The following is an 18,809-nucleotide window of genomic DNA, read 5'->3' on the forward strand; positions in this document are numbered from 1 at the left end:
TACATATAGATAGGTAATTGGGCTTGACATGATTTTATGCTCATGGCCTGTCTGAAATGTTGTGTAATCAAAAGTTAAAATTACACAGTAACTCATCACGGAAGGATAATTTTGGTATTTCGTCGAATTTCACATCTTCTGGATAGTCATGATATATTGCTAGACGTCAATCTTGACTTGCAGATCCTAATAAATTAAAGAGTTTAATTCAACAAATTAATTAGAAAGATTCTAATTAATTGATACATTTGGATTCAATGTATCTTGGACCTTATTAGATTAGGTACACTTGAGTCTGGACCTACTGCTGGCTAGATGTGAAATCTAATGGATCACATATAAAAGAAAATTGATCTAGGATTTTTGATTAGATCTTGTTGAACCTAATTTAGTATAGATTTGATCCTATATGGGTTTGAGTTAAACATACTAGTACATGTTTAAACCTTAATTCCTAATCTATTTGGCTTCATATCGGCATTGTGCTTTGAATGGTCAAAGACAACATCTAAAAGGACTCCTAAGCACCATTTGAATTGTCAAAGACTTTGCTTGGAAGGAGTCCATGCCTCCTAAGATAAATCCACACCCAAAAGAGTTTTGGGTGGCACATAGGGAGGAAACCTTCTCTAAGAAGGACTCCTCCATGCCTTTTTTTTTCTCTCCTTGACCTTCTTATCTCTTCATGTAAGAAGGAGGCGCAACCCTCTTAATTCCATGCCAATTTTCTCTATGTATGGAAGTGTTTCATGCACACAAAAGAGGTTGGACGTCAAGTGGTTCTAGTCCTTATCTAATGGGAAAAATGTTTGACTTTGAGCTCACGCACCTTATCCCAAGAGATGCCTCTTCATTCCAATTGCGTGAAAGAGTTTCACGCCCTTTGGAGTCGCGTCCCTTGAGCCCACTCCCTTTTGATTTTCCCACGTGCTTTCTGGAGTTTTATTTGGTATTCAAGAGTTGGAAATCAGAAAAACTCTCCACGCTAAAAATAGAAAAATGCCTCACACCTCTTTTTTTTTTAAAAAAAAGGACAGTGCACAGGGGGACTCCATGCAGTGAAAAATGTCCAAAGGTTGGATGCTTAGTTGCCTTCCGTGACCTCCCTAAAGAATGTCTTCACACATCAGATTATCTGCACCCTAGGGAGGAGTCTTTTGAGAGAAGGACTCCTCCATATCTCATGCCTAAAGAGGTTTTGTACCTCTGATTTTGATGCCCAAGTGTTGGGTGGTTTAGTGGGCTTTTGAACATATCCATGACTTCTTTTTAGTCATGATTTAGGGGCTGAAAATGGCTGATTACATAGGGCTTGGGTGTGGGTTCAAAATATCCAAAGGTTGGATAGCAAAAGGGACTAAGAGATGAGAGGATTACATATCCAAGAGAGGGAAGAAAGGAGAGAATAATTTATTAAGAGTTGGTGATGCAAGAAAAGGAGCTGCAGATTTTTTTGGAAAGAAATTTCACCGAATCTAAATTGAGGAGAGTCCTAAATCAAGACCCATGTGGATCGTCGTTGGAGGGTATACATTTAGATACCTCAAGAAAACCAATTAGTGGGCAATTCAGATTTTTATGTATGGTATATCATTTCTGGTCTCTCTTTTATATGCTTTATGTTTTATATTTGATTGACATCAACAAGGTGATTTTGGATTTGGGGTTTGGATCACTTGTTTTCAGTTGTTGATACATATTAAAAAATTTTAAATTCCAATTCTGCTATACATTCGAATCTCAATAGGAAGCTGGTTTTATAACTTGGGATGATAAGGGAAGAGTACTCTTTGTTGCTGCTGTCCCCATTAACATGGACTCAGTGCCTATGATTGAGTTGAGGCAGCTTGGCTTGGTCTCAGAGCTGCAGTGGACATTTATTAGTCTGATAAGATTATTTTGGAGGGTGATTTGAAGACTGCGATCTCTTGGATCAATGGGAGGGGCTCTATCTAATACCTGGCTCTAAGAAGCATCACTTATCTTCAAAGCACCATGTCAAACTTCAATTGCAATCATATGTACCATAAGACAAATCAAATTATCAATTCTCTTGCAAATCTTGGTAGTGCTAATTCTGAGGATGTGATGTAGTCTATAGAAGTACCGTCATCTATGAATCACTTGTTAATGGCTAATGCAGGAGGAATTTCGTTTGATAGACTGTTGTTATCAAAAAAAAAATTATTTTGGATAAATTAGGTTCTTAGTCCTTAAATTAAATCGAATTTTTTTAAATGGACCTTAAACTTTAGTCCCTATACTTTCTGAATCATTTTAATATAGTCCTTTCTTCAGATTCTGATTATTTTTTCTCACCAAAAATTCTTACTGGCAATAATCGATGCTTATGTGGTGAAAAATGTCTGACAAATATGACATAATATAAATAACGTGGCATACGAATGATGATATAGCATGATGGATGAATATTTTTATTTGCTAATATGGCATGGATGATGATGTAGCATCTGATGTGAATTTTTTTTCAAAAACATCCAATCATCAAGAGACATGTCAGCACTCATAGATGGAGTGGTGCATGCATGATGATATGACATGGGTGATGATGTGGCATATTTTTTTATTAGTGTCTGATAATTTAGTGACACATCAGCACCAATAGATAACGTGGTATAGATAGCATGGCATGAGTGACGATGTGGCATCTGATATAAAATCTTTTGAAAGTATCCAATCACCGCATGCCACATAAGCAACCCAATGCCACATTAGTATCCATATGCCATATCATTGTGCATATACCATAAATTATATTTTTCATCCTCTATATTTCATAAATGTTCTTAATTGATCCTTTTACTTAAAAAAATTCTAATTAGGTCTTTTGATTTTCTAATATGATTTTTAGTTTAATTTTTCTAGTAGGATGGTAGGGAAGGTGATAATTCTGATGCAGGATGAGTCATTAGATGCATTCAAAAAGTCAAAAATGATAGTAGTATTCAAAAGAGAGAGCTGGTCCAGATCTGAAGATAGTCTCAAAGCATGTCATATTTAGAGATTTAAAAATCATTATTATGAATATAGTAGCGACAACGAAAAAATATGCAAACTCGGCATTTTCAATTTTGTCGTTGCCAAGTTCACTGCCACTATCGACTTTCTCTTTGAAAAATAACGGATCAGTAATCATGGACTATACAAATAAAGATCTCAGGCATTTGCTCCAACTGGAGTAGGTAGATCCCCAAATTAGGATCTCAACCATAGAATAGATCCCCTGATTTTCAGATATGATTTAATTTAAACTAATATGATTTTAATAATTAAAACTAATATAAAGAGGTAATATATAAACTAAAAATTAAAAAATTATTTTGATAATATATTATTGTATTATCGATTTTACTCAATCTTCAATCATACTCTTAACCTATCCTTTTTTTTCTTCCTATCTTGTATCAAAATAGATATAAATATATACAAAAAAGAAGATTTACATCATCAACTCATATATAACACCCCATCATACGTATATAATAGACATAAATATATACAAAGCAAATATAGAAAGTTTGATTTGATCCTAAGAAGAATGAAAGCAAAAGAGGATAAATAAAAGACAAAGAAAATAATTTTTATTTTTGATTTATTTATTCTTTGGGCGTACCTATGCTACTCCAGTTGGAGTAAATGACTAAGATCCTTAGTTGCATAGTCTACGATTACCAACTTACTCCTTTTTAAGGAAAAATTCGACAGCACTAGCAAGCTCAATAATAGTAAAACTGAGAATATGGAGCTTGCATACTTTTTCATTATCGCTGCTATGTTCATAATAATGATTTTCAAATCTCTGAACCTAATCTATTTTGAGACCATCTTTGGATCTGGACCCAGCTCTCTGTTTTCAATACTGATGTCATTTTTGACTTTTTGAATGCATCCAATGACTTATCTTGCATCAGAATCATCATCTTCCCAACCATCCTACTGGAAAGATTAAACTAAAAATCGCACTAGAAAATCAAAAGACCTTATTAGAATTTTTTTTAAGTATAATGATCATTTAAGAACATTTATGAAATTTAAAAGATGAAAAATATAATTTATGGTACATAGGCGATGATGTGGTATGGGTGATAATGTGGCATATGGGTGCTGACGTGGCACAGGGTTGCTGATGTGGACTTGATGATTAGATATTTTCAAAAAATTTCACATCATATGCCACATCATCACCTATGCTACATCATCTATGCCATGTCACTTATAGGCGCTGACGTGTTATAAATGATTGGATACTATTGAAAAAAAAAATACCATATCAGATGCTCATCATCACCCATGCCATGTCATCATGCATGCACCACGCCATCTATGCCACGTCATCTATGAGTCTGATATATCTCTTGGTGATTGAATACTTTCGAAATAAATTTACATCAAATACCACATCATCATCTATGCCATGTTAGTAAATAAAAATTTTTATCCATCGTGCCATATCATCATTCGTATGCTACATCATCTATACCATTTCATATTCACCAGACGGTTTTCATTAAGTAAAAATTGATTATTGCCGGTTAGGATTTTAGACGAGAGAAAGTGATAAGAATTCGAAAAAAAAGATTATATTAAAATAATTCAGAAAGTACATGAATTAAAATTTAAAATTTTATAATTTATAAATTATTTTAAAAAAATTGACTTAGTTTACGTGTCAGGTATATAATTTATCTTATTATTTTTTTATTTTTATTGCTGCATTTAATGCATTTTATTAAACAAAAAAAAAAAAAAAATCTGAAGACCTCGCGATGCTAGGGACGCGCTAATCCCCTGAAAACTTCCAGGACCATCTGATATCAAGCGATCTAATCACACGTTAGATAGACTTCCAAACTCCGATCGGAGCGACGTGGCAAAATCTCACGGCTTTTCCGGGCTTAGAGATCCAGTGGACCTCAAAGACTCAAAAAGCAGTATCATACTTCGTCGCGCACGGCCCGGAGCTGCTGTTCGTTTTTTCCTTCTCGCCTAGTCCACCTCCCCCGTCCCCTCCTCCACCACCTCGCCGTTGGGAAAAGAGGAAAGAGGCCATGATCTCGCCGGTAATAACGAGAAATACCACCTACTTTGGCCTTATCGGCGTTTAGGATTTGAGGTCTTAACTGGAATTCGATTTTTTCTTTTTATTTATTTTTCTGGCAGCAGCGGAGTCCGCCGGGTTCTTCGTCCCAGAGCCCTAGATCTCCATCGGCCCCGCCGTTCCTCTCCGTCACCGTCACGGACCCCGTCAAATTGGGCAATGGCGTCCAGGCCTACATCTCCTACCGGGTCATCACCAAGGTAATTCCCCAAATTTCGATCTTTCTTGGTCGTCGTCCTCGTAGATTCGTGATCCGGGATAGGGCTTTCGGGAGTTTACACGAATGATTTAATGGGTTTAGGTTGAATGTTGTCCTTCTTTTGAAAATTCCGAAATTTTTCGTCATGATTTCTTTGGTTAGCTTTTCCGTTGAATGGTCTTCAAATTAAATAAAAAATTCAGTTTTCATCTTTTTGCTTAATTTTTTATAATCTCATTTGAGTGATGCTGATTTGTTTTTTGATGAATTAAAACCTTAGGGTCCTATGAATTATAAATTTGGCATATGATGCAAAGGCTAACTATGTAATTTTTCTGGAACTGCTAATAATTTTGGTATTCAAATGGCTAATATTAGTATCTGAAGCTGATTAGATGTATTTGATATCTCAGTGCTCATAGTTACTGTTTTTTTTTTTTTCTTCGATATATTGATAACTTCAAGCTTTAAAGTCCAAATAGTTATTAATGTGGTTTGTCATTCACTTTCTTGCTGCGCAGCATGCGGAGCAATGTCTCTTACCATTTAGATTAGCTTCACATTGAGTAAATTACTCACTCGATTCATTTTTCCAGTCATCTTTCCCTGCTCTTTCATCTTCATCTCGTTCAATCTCTGTGAGTATAGATACATTCAGCTTGTCTCATTAGGTCACTTGTAGGTGCTTTCAGGAGTTAAATGTACCTACACCCAGAACTGAATGGTTGTCATAGAAAATTTTCGTTATGGAATAAATGGTCATACCAGGCAAATTGGGGAAGCTGCAGCAGATAGGTATCCTCAGGTCTAATGCGCCGGCTTCCTGCTTATGATGCTAGATTGTCATGCTTCTGAGAATGTTATTATTTCCTTATTTGTATTGAGTTACACAATACCGGTCATTTTGTCTTTTGTGTGCGAACTTCAGTTTTTTTTTCTGCATTTTTATTAAGTATATCTTGAGATTTATTTGGAGATATGAGTATGATTCTGTGTGCTAATTTGTCCAGATCATTTATTTAATTTAGGAAAGTGTTTGTTAATGGAGGAAAGGTTGTTTTACAGCCAGAAATTCTTAGAGTCATGAATATTGCCCAGCAAAGGTTGTCTCAAGCTGATGTTTATGGAGAAGGAATCTGATGCATAATCTAGTCTTTTATGCTGTAACAGCTGACTTCTCAGACTTAATGATGTCTAAAGATTGTGTAGTGACTTTTAGAGGGGTGGTTTTCTTTTGTGGAAAATGCTTTAGGGTGGTTGGTTCATGCATATATAAGTTCTCTAGCCCCTACACCCCCCTCCCCGGCCAGCTGTGCATCACCATTTTCCGGAGTTGTGTTGATGTCCTCCTGCTATGTGGCGGAGAGAACTTCTCACATGCACATAAATGGAGCCCAATAGCAATACTCTTCTTATGAAGATAGAGTTTTTCGAGTTAATTCCTCCTGTTTTCATATACGATTCAGAGTAATGGTGGTAGTGGAGTAACAAGTTTGTTTCTCAAACTTGTTATATTGTTTTGATTTGGTTATTGAGTACAAAGGTCATGATGTTCTACTTATGCCCCTTGCTGCAAGCAGGAAGAAAAATTATCTGGATTGTGTCTTCGAAATGAACCTTTCTTCTATTGAAAGCTTAACTTTTTATGGATTCTCTTGATTCAGCTAAGTGGTTGCATATTGGATACAATAGTTGAAATGATGTCGAGATACAAAGTGATAGGCATGAGAGGAGGGGGAAACAGAGAGTTGTAACCAAGTCCATAACTAACAATAGGATCAATATCTTGATGCTAAGTCAAAAAGATTAATGAGATTGTGAGGCTTGTTTAATGGTTTGACCATCAAATTAGTTTAACAATGCAGAAAAGGTTACTTAGAAATTGGAGTACAAAGGAAAATGCAATATTACCATATGCTTGCAAGATATAAAATTAGATGGAAATCCAACGGATGTGTTCCTATCTCACTTGCAGGATGTTTGGCAACATCCTGTCAGATCTGCGAGGATTGACAGGGAAGAGAATGCAAGAGGGGAGAGTGGGAGGAAGTTGAAGCAGGAGAGGGAGAGAGCAGGTGTCATGTGTCTGATCCCTGCTATATTAAGAAGAAAAAGGATCTTCGGACATCTTTCTTCAATACTGCTAGAATTGGGCCATGGCCCCTTGTGATCTCCCTCTCCCTTCTCCTGCTCCCTCACCTTCTCCCTATCTCCGGTCTTTTTCTCCGCCTATTGTGCTGAATCCAACAAGATGCTACTAAACATGCCCTTAGAAGGAAATTTAACATTTATGAGGCTTGGGTTGCAACCATTCTTAATGGCTTGGAGCAATGTTGTCAAGACTAGGATTGGATTGGTTTAGACTGTCAATCGGCTCGTCCTCCAATACAATGCCATATATATTAGCAGTCTAGTTTCCACCATTATAAGCCCGTAGAGAATTTCTGATGAAAACAAACACCATATCCAGTTATTCAAGGTATTCATTTACTACCTATCATTTCAACTATTCTTGTAGGTACACAAGAATAAGATTTTAACATATTTTTGTACAAATATGGAAATAAGCTCCATATAATGGGCTTGCTAATTTTACTGCTCCAGACTTTTTGATCGTAAGTAATATTAAAAGCTGTATGGTCAAATAAATATACAGAATAAAATTCCACAAGATCTAATGCAGCGCACGATCTTATGATCCAAAGGACTGTATAATTCGTAATACAAATCTGGGTCTTATAGTCCTAATTGGTCTTGATTCAAAACTGAGATCCAAATTGTTTAGGGCCATTTTGATCCGGATCATAAAATTTGGATCATTCATTTTAATCTAAACAGCTCAAGATTTGACCTATCAACCCTCAAACGCAAGAAGGATTTGTTTATCATTCTTTATTTTTTGTTGCTGATCTGACAACCATATAAGAGCCGGAGATCTTGGACGATATTAAATTTTATGAAGTGATTTGGAGATGTTTCAAAGAAAAATTTTCTTTCCCTAAGATGCTTCTCTCTCATTGAGTTGTGTATTGGTTTGAAGCAAATTTTTTAAGTTTTAGCTGAGGGAATCAACTATTTTAGCTAATGTAAATTACCTTGAAACTTCACTAGCAATCTTTTTCATCATGCCTTTTTTCTTTGCTGCAATTTATATTCTTTAATTTGGCTGTTCAAGTGACGTGACAGAATATCACCCATTTTGATCACTGCCCCTCTAAGAGATGTGTGATCTTTTAAAATATGAAATTAACTAAATATGTTTCTTAATTTCTTGCGTATATTTTTCTTCATTAATTTCCTTTCTTGTTGTTCTTCAAGTTATTTTGGTGTTCTTCTGGTCATTGGTTGTTTCATTGGGAGAAAAATTGCATGATGCCAAGGATCATCCTTGTACTTTCTGGACTTTGTAGTCTTGGGGTTTGATATTGTTCGCTGCCTTATGGTGCTTTAAAATGACCTGAACTTGTGCATTAAAAAAAAAAAAAAAAACTACTTTTTGTCATATCCTTCAATGGATTTATTTCTGAGATGACTTCACTAACTATTCTCAAAAGAGAGCTTGTTTATTCTTGATTAGGTATATCACTGTAGGTCTATCACCAATTAATTAGTTCCATTCCTCATCTATGTACAATTACATATTTTTGGCAAAACTATAAAAAAAAAGTTTCTTTTTGTGCATATATGCCCTCCAGATTATGATTGTTTTGCTTTTATATTGTCACTAAACATGTAATTTAATTTGTACCTCTGCAAATTGTTTTTCTTCTAGCTATACCCTATTGACGATGTCTGTCCAGCAATGTTGGGCTAACTACAGTTTGACTGGACCAAAACAAAATCCAGCTTGCAATATTACCACTGCATTTCTTTTTGAGTTGGCAATTGTGAAGTTTTCAAGGGCATTTGTGCTATTTTAGAAGGGTATTTTTAGACCTTTTGCATCTAAACAATCGCTTGTCTAACATTTGTAAACAATAAATAAGTAGGACAAAGTTGCAAAAGCAATTTACAAAGACACAGAAAAAAATCATAATTTTATGAGGGTGTACATGCAAAAGACATATTTCAGAGCATATATATAATCAAATTTTCAAAATTCCAAAATAATATTCTGTACTTGTTATAAACTCTTAGCATAAAATTGTTGCCAAGGTTCCCCCTCCACCACTCCACACCACCCCCACCCAAAAAAAAAAAAAAAAATCAATTTATTAGTTGATTTATGATTTGTTTTTGAAAATGTTTTTTATTGGAACAAAATCACTGTCCCTAAGTTTTACATCTTAGCTCCAAGAATGATTTCTGGACCTATGGTTTTGTTTTTGTTAAATCAGAGAGGAATATCTCTTCTGGAGTTACATAAACATGAACAACAGTCTCAGATGGTGGCATGGCTTATTGCAAAATGCTTTAATATTTCCTATAACTTCTGCTGTTCTAGAAACATATGGACAACTGGATTATGCCTATAAGGACAGTAATTTGTATGCACTGGGCAATATAATCTACATGTTGGGGTAATGATATGTTAAATCATAAGCAATCTCTGAGTTTTGTCTGATACAAAAGGTTGCTGAAGTTATCTTCTTATTCTTTTTCTTTTAGATATTTATTTGTTATTTTGTGGCAATAGATAGCTACAATACCTTAATTTTTTTTCTGAATATGTAGGTTCCTTGCATATTGGCACGTTTTTTACTTGCACTACAGATTCCTACTTCTCTTCACTTGCCTTTTGATTGCAAGTTGGAAAAAAAAAAGGATGAAAAAAATAACATAAAATTATCAGTTGCAACACATCAACCTGCAAGATTGTGTTCTTCACCATTTTCACCTGGAAGACTGTTGATGTAACAGCTTTTTTCTATCAATTTATCACTCTCATAATGAGTTCTACTGCTTGCATCTATGTTATAGTATTAGTCAGAGGTTTCCGATATACCAATGGCATCTCGTACCTAAGCATAAAGCAGAAGCTGCAGAATCCTTTATGCTCATTTTCCATTCTAATATTTCACTTGTTTATAATCAGACAAATTTACCTGAATATCAAGGGCCAGAGAAAATTGTCATTCGCCGTTACAGTGACTTTGTGTGGTTGCATGATAGGCTTGCTGAGAAGTACAGAGGGATTTTTATTCCTCCTCTTCCAGAGAAGAGTGCTGTAGGTAATACATAAAAGCCTTTTTCAAGTTATTGCTTCTCTGTTATATGTTACATAAATCAAAAAAAAGGCTGAAATGCTGCATTCACAAGACATGATATATGTGATGGACAGTGCACATATATGGCTTCATAATCTACAACCCGTGCCCCATCTGTATGGTTTTGACTTTATGGATCATTTTTATTTGCTTGTGCAGAATAAACAATTGGCTTATTTACTTATATTGTTAAACTTCATTACTGATTTGAGTCTTTTTTGTCTGTGAAATACTCAGAGAAGTTCCGCTTCAGTGCCGAGTTTATTGAGATGAGACGTCAGGCATTGGACATATTCATAAATCGAATAGCTTCTCACCCTCAACTTAAGCAAAGTGAGGATTTGAGGACCTTCTTGCAGGAGGATGAAGAGGTAGTATCTTTATGTGGACCCATGAATTATCTACACATTTGTATTTCTGAAGGTAGGTGTTAATTTATTTATAAGAACAGCTGACAGTCCATATCCAATTTCATAAACATTGGGTGTTGCCTGGTGAGATCTTATCCAAGGCCATCTAAAATATTATTATGATCATATCTGATTGATTTTTTGCACTTCTATAAATAGCTTGGATGTTCTTTTCTAGCTGTCAAACCTGAATATAGGATCCTCTCCAAGGAGGGACACTACAAATTCACTATTAGGAATTATATGTTTCCCTACCAGTATTTGCTATATATGACTTTGAGGCTTACTTCTAAAAACACTCTTTTCAAAGCGTGAATGAGGTATTGATCTATCATTAATAACGATGTGTGGCAATGCCTGACAATGCCCCCATTCAAGTGACATGCCCCAACCTCCTGTACTTTTAAAAAGCTTGTGCATGTATCAGGTGTGGAGTCTCACTGCAGATTTTTGGCTGTGGGAGCTGAGTGTCTGATTCATTCACCTTATATACTGCTTACTGTTTATATATTTATCTTTTGACTCAGATCACATATACTGCTAACATACATCTCCAGAAGGTTCTTATGCCTTTTGGTCCATTCTGATCAAATTCTATTTAGATGATCACTATTGTTAGAAAAACATATTAAAGATACATAAATATTTTAGAATTTTCTTTGACATGCATCGTATTTAATGTAAGCTGATTCGCCTACTTCTGCTTGCTGAAAATGCATAAGCATCATTGCTTCTTCTGATTAGTCAGGATCCAATAATTTTTGAAGAATTATTTTTACAGATTTTGATTTGAGATTATCATGATACTGCTGCAGACAATGGAGAGAGCAAGGTCTCAAGAGACTGGTATTTTCAAGAAGAAGCCTGCGGATTTGATACAAATATTTAAGGTATGTTTGCTTAAGAAGTACATAAGTTGAAAAGGTATTCACCTGTGTATCTGAGGTGGTTTTTGAGTTAAATGTGATAAGGCACTTCGGTTTACACATATAGGCTCCTTGTCAGTGTAGTCAAAAACAGTCTCATGGATGCTTTATTCCAGAAATTTACTGTAAAAACCCTGGCTATACAATTAAAATATAAGCACTGATATGACAAAGTACTATTGGTATTGTTAGCTGACAATTTGCTTTATCTTAACTGTTTCATGGGATTGTTTTTCATACTTTTTTTCCTTTAAAGAGAGAATGTTAGCTGTTTCTCTTGATTTTGGCAGGCACATAATGACTTAAATATTTGCTTACTGTAGGATGTACAATCAAAGGTTAGTGATGTTGTTCTTGGGAAGGAGAAGCCTGTGGAAGAGTCTAATCCTGAATATGAGAAACTGAAACATTATATATTTGAGCTTGAGGACCACCTAGCAGAGGCACAGAGGCAGGCTTATCGTCTAGTGAAGAGACACAGAGGTAGTAGGTGTTGCATTGTATTTGTTATACACAATAGATTGTTTTCTTCCACCCTATCATTTTCTTGTTGGGTTTTGCTTCCTCTTTAGAAGAAGCTGTCCATTCAATCCTGTCCAATGGCATATAATCTTTTTTACTAGTTACTAGTAAAATCCCTTCATGAAGTCCCTCTGGTACTGGTAAGTGTAATGCTGTAATTATCATCAAAAGAATGGGTACAAGATATTGAGCACAAGGGCAAATCACAGTGAGATCACAACATAGACAACTTGGGTGGGTTTGTTCTTTGGTCTCTCTCACATCTCGAGGTCATGCATGCACTATTTCAACAGCCATTCCATCCCTGTTTTTCTTATTCAGCTTCTCTCTCTCTCTCTCTCTCTCTCTCTCTCTCTCTCTCTGTTTTTCTCTCTATCACATGCGTGCATGTGCGCTTCTGGACTAAATTCCTTATCAAGCGGCCATCTTTACTCACTAGGTTGGCGCATCCCTCTCCCTCTCTCTCACGCTTACACACATTCTCTCACACTGCACACACATGCACACTGAGTTTGTGTTTTATAGCTCCAGTGAACACCTTGTCCAGTCCATACCAGATTTCTGGACTTGGGGTGAAGGAGGCAATGGCAGAGGGGTGGGGGGTGCCATAGTGGTTAGTCATGACCAAGGATGGGGTGAGGGATCAAGGACTCCATGCACAATGGATAGTGGATGTTTTATGGCTTGGGGTGGTGTTTTCTTCTTTTCTTTTCTTTTCTTTTTCTTTCTTTTTTTTTTTTCCAATTTGGGGTGGGGGGTGGAGGAGTGGGTTTGTGGAGTGGGGTTGGGGATGTCAGCCAATGCTCCATAAGGCAGATTAGAGCTTATAATGGTAGGTGATCAATGCTGAGCTGCTGGTTCCCCTTCTCTTTCGGTTGCAATTCGTAAACTCTAAGAGGGAAGAAGCCCTTGTGAAGTGCAACTACTTGGACCGGGTCATAAGTAAATCAGCGGTCAGTTTAAACCCATTAACTAATGTAAAAAATTTAGGGAAGACAGAAATGCTTTCTTTTTTTTGATTCTTTGTCAGGCTGAACCAAACTGATCGTGATTTTGGGCATCATTTTATTAGAGTTGGGACAGTCATTGTCAGACTTTGGAAAGGCAATCAAGCTTTTGGGTGCTTGTGAAGGAGATTCTCTTGGGAAGGTGTTCGCTGATCTTGGTTCAAAATCAGAGTTGTTATCAATCAAGCTACAGAAGGAGGTTGTTTGCAATACCTAAATTTCATGCTCTTCTTTTTTTTTCCAATAAGTTGTCTTACAAGTACTATGAGTGTCTTTTCTAGTTATGTTTTATGGAATGATAGAACCAGCTTGTGATGCAGGCTCACAATCTTTTAATGAATTTTGAAGAACCTTTGAAGGACTATGTCCGTGCAGTTCAGTCTATCAAGGTTGGTTTGATTCAGTTTCTGCTACCTGCACATCTTGAAATATGATTCCTATTTGGGCATTTAAATCCTGTAGTAGAACGATAACTAAAACATGAATTTTCTACAAAATGCTGCAAAATTTGGGGGAGAAATCCATCAGTCCTGGCCTTTTGTCATTGAATGGATGCGTTAATTGTCCTCGCTAAAATCATGATGCTTGCTAATCATTTTGCTCATGTTTGTAAACAGGCCACTATGGTGGATAGAGCCAATGCTTTCAGACAGCAATGCGAGTTGGCTGAGACAACAAAGTTAAAGGAAATTAATCTGTATGATCCAAGATTTTATTACCCATTATTCTGCATTCTGTTTTCTACCTTAGTGTCCTTGATATGGTTCGTTAATCTGTATGGTTCATTCTGCATGCACTTGCATGAGCGAACTTCCTCTCGTGAACATAAATGTCATTTTCCAAATAATGAGAGTTCATATCTCTCCCCAATAAAGGGTATAAGACAGACAGACAGAGAGAGAGAGAGAGAGAGAGAGAGAGAGAGCTGCAATTAATAGGCCTGTGTTGTCTTTGGTATATTAATTTCTGCTTCAGACTTGTCCACATGGAAATGAATTCCATGTGTTTTCTTAAAATTAAAATAGTTGTTCATCACTGTCATTTGGTTTTTGCAGTGATAAGCTGATGCTTATGCGATCTGAGAAGGCCATGGAAGCAGAAATCGAATACAAAGAGGTTAGCACTTTTTTCATGCTGTTTTGCCTCAGTATGATTGAAACATGCATCCCCTTTTGGTTGATTGTTCTTTTGGGTACACTGCAGTTGAAGGCAGAGAGTGAGGAAGCAACTAGAAGATTTGAGACCATTGTCAAGTTGATGAGTGAAGAGATGGTGCGATTCCAGGAACAAAAGACTGCAGATCTGGGGCTTGCCTTCCATGAATTTGCCAAGGGGCAGGCGAAACTTGCTAATGAGATTGCGGATGCATGGCGCAGCCTTGTACCTAAGCTTGATGCTTGTTCTCCTTCCTTGTGTAGTTAAATTACGGAAAACATTTGTGCATCAGGTGGTTGTGTTTAATTGTTAGATAGAAGAGGCTTTCATTAAATTGTGATAACTGAGGTTAGATTTTCTCGTTCACTATGTGATTTATACGTGGAGTTGGTTGCTTTGTAACAAATTGTAGAAATATCGGGCCTTACCATGGAGAGAAATGCTACGAAGAGATGTTTTATTTTATCCATCTTTTATTAATATGGATCTAAACACATTGATGCAATTATTTGGTGGGTAGAAGCTGAAGAGTTGAAGCTTTTAGACCCAATCAGCCTATACTGATAATTACCTGATCCATTTCATATAATGTCAGAGATATTGTATTCTGCTATTCATTTTGGTTATCTCAAAATCCTGATATTTTCTGTGTTTTCTCTATAGATATTAAAACAAGGAAAAATTGGGTCAAATATCCTGACATTTTACTGTTATGAGAATAAATATCTAATCGAATTGAAGATATCATTTTAATCGTTTCAACTTATTGTCATGATGTTTTGAAGATGAATAGGGTATATATTATAACATGTTTTCTCCATTGCAATAGGATATAAATTTGTTTTGGGGATTTCTCATATAAAACATGTTAAAAATAAAAGTCTTTTTTTTTTCAAAAAAAAAAAAGGTTCTTTTAGTGAAATCCCCAGATGTGAATTACCATGAATCAATGAGTTGGAGCTCACCAAGGGCTATTCTGGCGTCTATGTATCGTCTAAACTCCCAGGATACAAAGGAAATCCAACCTGATACCTTTTTGAGTTGCAGAATAGAGCCTTATCCATTCCAACCTTATATGTGAGGCTGAAGCATGCACGTAGCAAAAGCCTATCCAAACCATATATCACTGACATCTCTACAGTCACTCTTCTCCATTACACACCATGGCAGCTGCAAGGCTGCTCCACCTCCATTCTCCATGCTGCCACCACAGGTCACAACAATCCATTTTTTCAGTAAGCCGGAGCTCCACTGGTTCTCTCTCTCTCTGTAAGACTGGACCACTGAGACAGCCCTGGCGAGCTTCCTTTCACACTTCCTCTCCGAGGGCCTCACCAGAAAAGGATGGCAGTGTCCAAGTTGCTGATGATGATGATGATGGAGTTTCTCTAGGGACCATGAAGCTGCCTCCGAACACCGATATTGCCCGGTTTGAGACCCTACTCTTTCAGGTACTCTTGTTCTGCATTCAGTTTTTGTTTGGCTAATGAGAGGTGCATATGGTTGGAATTGAGCCTGTTTTGATGATGTATTTTTGTGACAGTGGGCTAATAGTCTGTGCCAAGGAGCCAATCTACCACTTCCAGTCCCTCTCAAGGTCAGCCTTCAATTCATTATAAACTAAAATCCCTCCTTTCCATTATCTCATAGAAAATTTCAGCAAGATCAATTATAGGTTTCCCACCTGAACTAGCATCAGGTTATAGGATATCAAAAATTATGGAACTGTTTGGTATTGTTTTTGTTCTGAAAAATCCAAAAAGAAACTTAAACTAGAGTCAATAATATCTTCAAAAAGCCCTTCTGTTTTTTAAAAATATTAGTAAAACTTTTAGAGAGTCGGCGGAAAATATTTATTGCATTGAGAAAGAGAAAATAAAGCAAGAAAAAATTGAAGTTCTATGCAAATGCTATCTCCAACATAAATCTCCATGGTGGTCCTCACTTACTTGTGGGGGAACAAAAACACAAAAACAACAACAAAAACAAAAAAAAAAATTTCCTTAAAAACCTTTGCTTGTTGTATTCAAACTATTGTGATTTGTATATTTGGTGGTTGTGATTGCTGATCAGGGTTTTATTATCCCGAAGGTCACACCCTTCTACTTTGCAATCAGAGGTTCTAGGTTTATAGTGCAACAAGTTAAAATTGTTTTCTTGCATTATTTTATCCTTTCATGTCACAAATAGATATTGGATTATTTTTCAAGCCAAAGGAAAAAAAAAAAAAAAACTGAATTAAGATTGCATTGCAGTACCTCAAGTCTATGTTACTAACCATATAGTGCATATATCTATTGACATATGAAAATGATACATGAAATCCTATTATGCATGAGGATAATCGCACATTAATAATGCTAGAAGCTGTGTCACTAGGTGGACAAAGTAGAAGGAGGAGCCAGATTGGGATTCATAAATATTGATGATGGGAAGACCGAAGTTTGCGTGTACATAGACTGCCTGGTTTTTCCGGCGACAGATGACTCTGGTCCACTGTTTCGAGCCATCAGGAATGGGCCATTGAAAGATCGAGCACCTCCAGGCGAGGAAAGAATCATGAGAAGCCTTCTTCAAGCCCTCCAAAAATCAGTTCAGATTGCAAGTATTTGAGAATATGATGGTCTTGCCTTAGAATATTGTTCTCCCTCTACAGTGCTGAAGATTATATACATATATGATCGTCTCGCTTGTTTTTTGATGGGTAATTTGTTCAAGTTACATCCTTATACCTGATTAATTAACAAGGATCTTCCGGATTACTGCATACACAAGTTTGGTGGCATTTATAGACACCAAAAAGAAAAGGTAGATAGGGGCAGTGATTCAAAATTCAGAAGAACTGTGGAAGTACTCATTTAAATTCAGAAAAATCTCAAATATTTAAAAGTCAAGTTATATATATATAAAGAGAAAACCCAGTGATGTAAAGAAAGCGACATACTGGAACAAAAATGAATCAGTGAATAATCCTTGATTGCATTGAGTATCCAATGGTAGTTTGGAAGTTATTCGATCAGCCAGTGAAAATAAAACAAGAGTTTACAAATAATAATGAGATTGGGACCGCTTAGATCCATATTTGTTTTACCAGGAACTGAACTATTTCTTTTCTTTTCTTTTCTTTTCCTTTATTTCCCTTTGTTTGAAGATCTACTTAAATTCATACCCATAACCCACATGTGAGCCACTGAGAAAAGATCAGGATGAATTCAAGTTGAAAGGTCAAGCTAACAAGCAATTTTTCGAAGTGAATATATTGATCCTTACAATGCCCCGTAGGATTTTGATCCGATCCGAATTTGTTGAACTTTGAGCTACTACCACATATTTCTCAATAAAAAAATCATGATGCAGATATGGATGGAAACAATTAATTTGTTGGCATAAGTTGGGAAGAACAAACGAATAAGCAACCTATAGAGTATTAGCACTATGCATGCTTGATGCACACATAAAGGAATGAAGTGGACCATTGTGATCTCAACATCTACCCTGCAATTATCGTAGATATACTCTACCCCTTGACTTTTACACTTTTCTTGTTCATCTTTTATAACAGAAGAGAGTATAACAAAGATGAGTGCATTTAGTAAGGGTACATGTTAATACAAATAATGTATAAGTAAAATAGTAGGTTAAGGTCCAATCGATATTAGTGTGCTACGAACATCTTATCCATTTTCTAATTTACAATGCTGTTCATGTATTTGAATTGTTAAGATAGAGATGCAGATCCCACATTGCTCCCCATAAATAAAAAGAAGAAGAAGTAGCACATAACAACTAGCTGATTATCTATTTCCTCCAGTATTCTTTCTTTTTTTTGTTGTTTTCTTTTCAAATTCTTATTGTGTATACCATGATTTTTGAATTTTTTAACTTTGAAAATTGCCATTGAGTACTCATGCAAAATGACTTGGCATTTAATTATTGATTTCAACCTAAAACATCTGGTTAGTTTTCAGAATAAAAATTATCCTATTTTCTGTTTGGAAGCTCTACTTTGCCTACTTCATTTGTGTGTAATTTTTCTGATTTCAGCTTCTAAATTTTTTTAAGCCGACAGTTTCTCTCTCTAGAATTCTCTAGAGAGAGAAACTCTAGATTTCTTTCAATAGATATTACCTTCCCCTCTTTAGAACTGTAGCTTCTGTCCCTCCGTTCTCTCTCCTCTCTTCTTCCCCTATTTTCTCTTCTTTTCTCCCCTTCTACTTCTCTTCCCTCTTTTTATCCTTCTATCCTTTGCCCAATGGTGACTTGG

At 36.0% G+C, this 18,809-nt stretch overlaps 2 protein-coding genes across 3 annotated transcripts; both read left to right on the top strand.

The window, feature by feature from the left end:
* The first annotated feature begins 1,380 nt into the window (after positions 1-1,380).
* LOC105061464 (sorting nexin 1) lies at positions 1,381-15,010 on the top strand. 2 transcript variants are annotated; one of them, XM_010945516.4, is made up of 12 exons: positions 1,381-1,585; positions 4,824-5,081; positions 5,182-5,319; positions 10,354-10,489; positions 10,763-10,896; positions 11,751-11,825; positions 12,185-12,344; positions 13,456-13,589; positions 13,711-13,779; positions 14,008-14,087; positions 14,446-14,506; positions 14,594-15,010. In XM_010945516.4, exons 2-12 carry the CDS (start codon positions 5,070-5,072, stop codon positions 14,810-14,812), a joined length of 1,218 nt encoding a protein of 405 aa, XP_010943818.1. In that variant the 5' UTR covers positions 1,381-1,585; positions 4,824-5,069; the 3' UTR covers positions 14,813-15,010. The 2 variants fall into 2 exon arrangements, with proteins under 2 accessions (XP_010943818.1, XP_010943820.1); XM_010945518.4 differs by lacking the exon at positions 1,381-1,585 and having other exon boundaries at positions 4,865-5,081; positions 5,185-5,319.
* A 635-nt stretch (positions 15,011-15,645) lies between these two features.
* LOC105061465 (uncharacterized) lies at positions 15,646-17,246 on the top strand. Its single transcript, XM_010945519.4, has 3 exons — positions 15,646-15,996; positions 16,089-16,142; positions 16,925-17,246. Exons 1-3 carry the CDS (start codon positions 15,709-15,711, stop codon positions 17,156-17,158), a joined length of 576 nt encoding a protein of 191 aa, XP_010943821.1. The 5' UTR covers positions 15,646-15,708; the 3' UTR covers positions 17,159-17,246.
* The last annotated feature ends 1,563 nt before the right edge of the window (positions 17,247-18,809 follow it).

The sequence above is a fragment of the Elaeis guineensis genome, chromosome 7, assembly GCF_000442705.2.
Source record: "Elaeis guineensis isolate ETL-2024a chromosome 7, EG11, whole genome shotgun sequence".
NCBI classification, from domain to species: domain Eukaryota; kingdom Viridiplantae; phylum Streptophyta; class Magnoliopsida; order Arecales; family Arecaceae; genus Elaeis; species Elaeis guineensis.

Bases quoted from the DNA above. Each gene is read 5' to 3' on its own strand.
- LOC105061464 (XM_010945516.4), top strand. The intron at 14,088-14,445 runs GTATGATCCAAG...TGGTTTTTGCAG, and splicing joins AAGTTAAAGGAAATTAATCT to TGATAAGCTGATGCTTATGC. The intron at 14,507-14,593 runs GTTAGCACTTTT...GGTACACTGCAG, and splicing joins CAGAAATCGAATACAAAGAG to TTGAAGGCAGAGAGTGAGGA.
- LOC105061465 (XM_010945519.4), top strand. From the start codon at position 15,709: ATGGCAGCTGCAAGGCTGCTCCACCTCCATTCTCCATGCTGCCACCAC. The intron at 15,997-16,088 runs GTACTCTTGTTC...TTTTTGTGACAG, and splicing joins TTGAGACCCTACTCTTTCAG to TGGGCTAATAGTCTGTGCCA. The intron at 16,143-16,924 runs GTCAGCCTTCAA...CTGTGTCACTAG, and splicing joins CACTTCCAGTCCCTCTCAAG to GTGGACAAAGTAGAAGGAGG.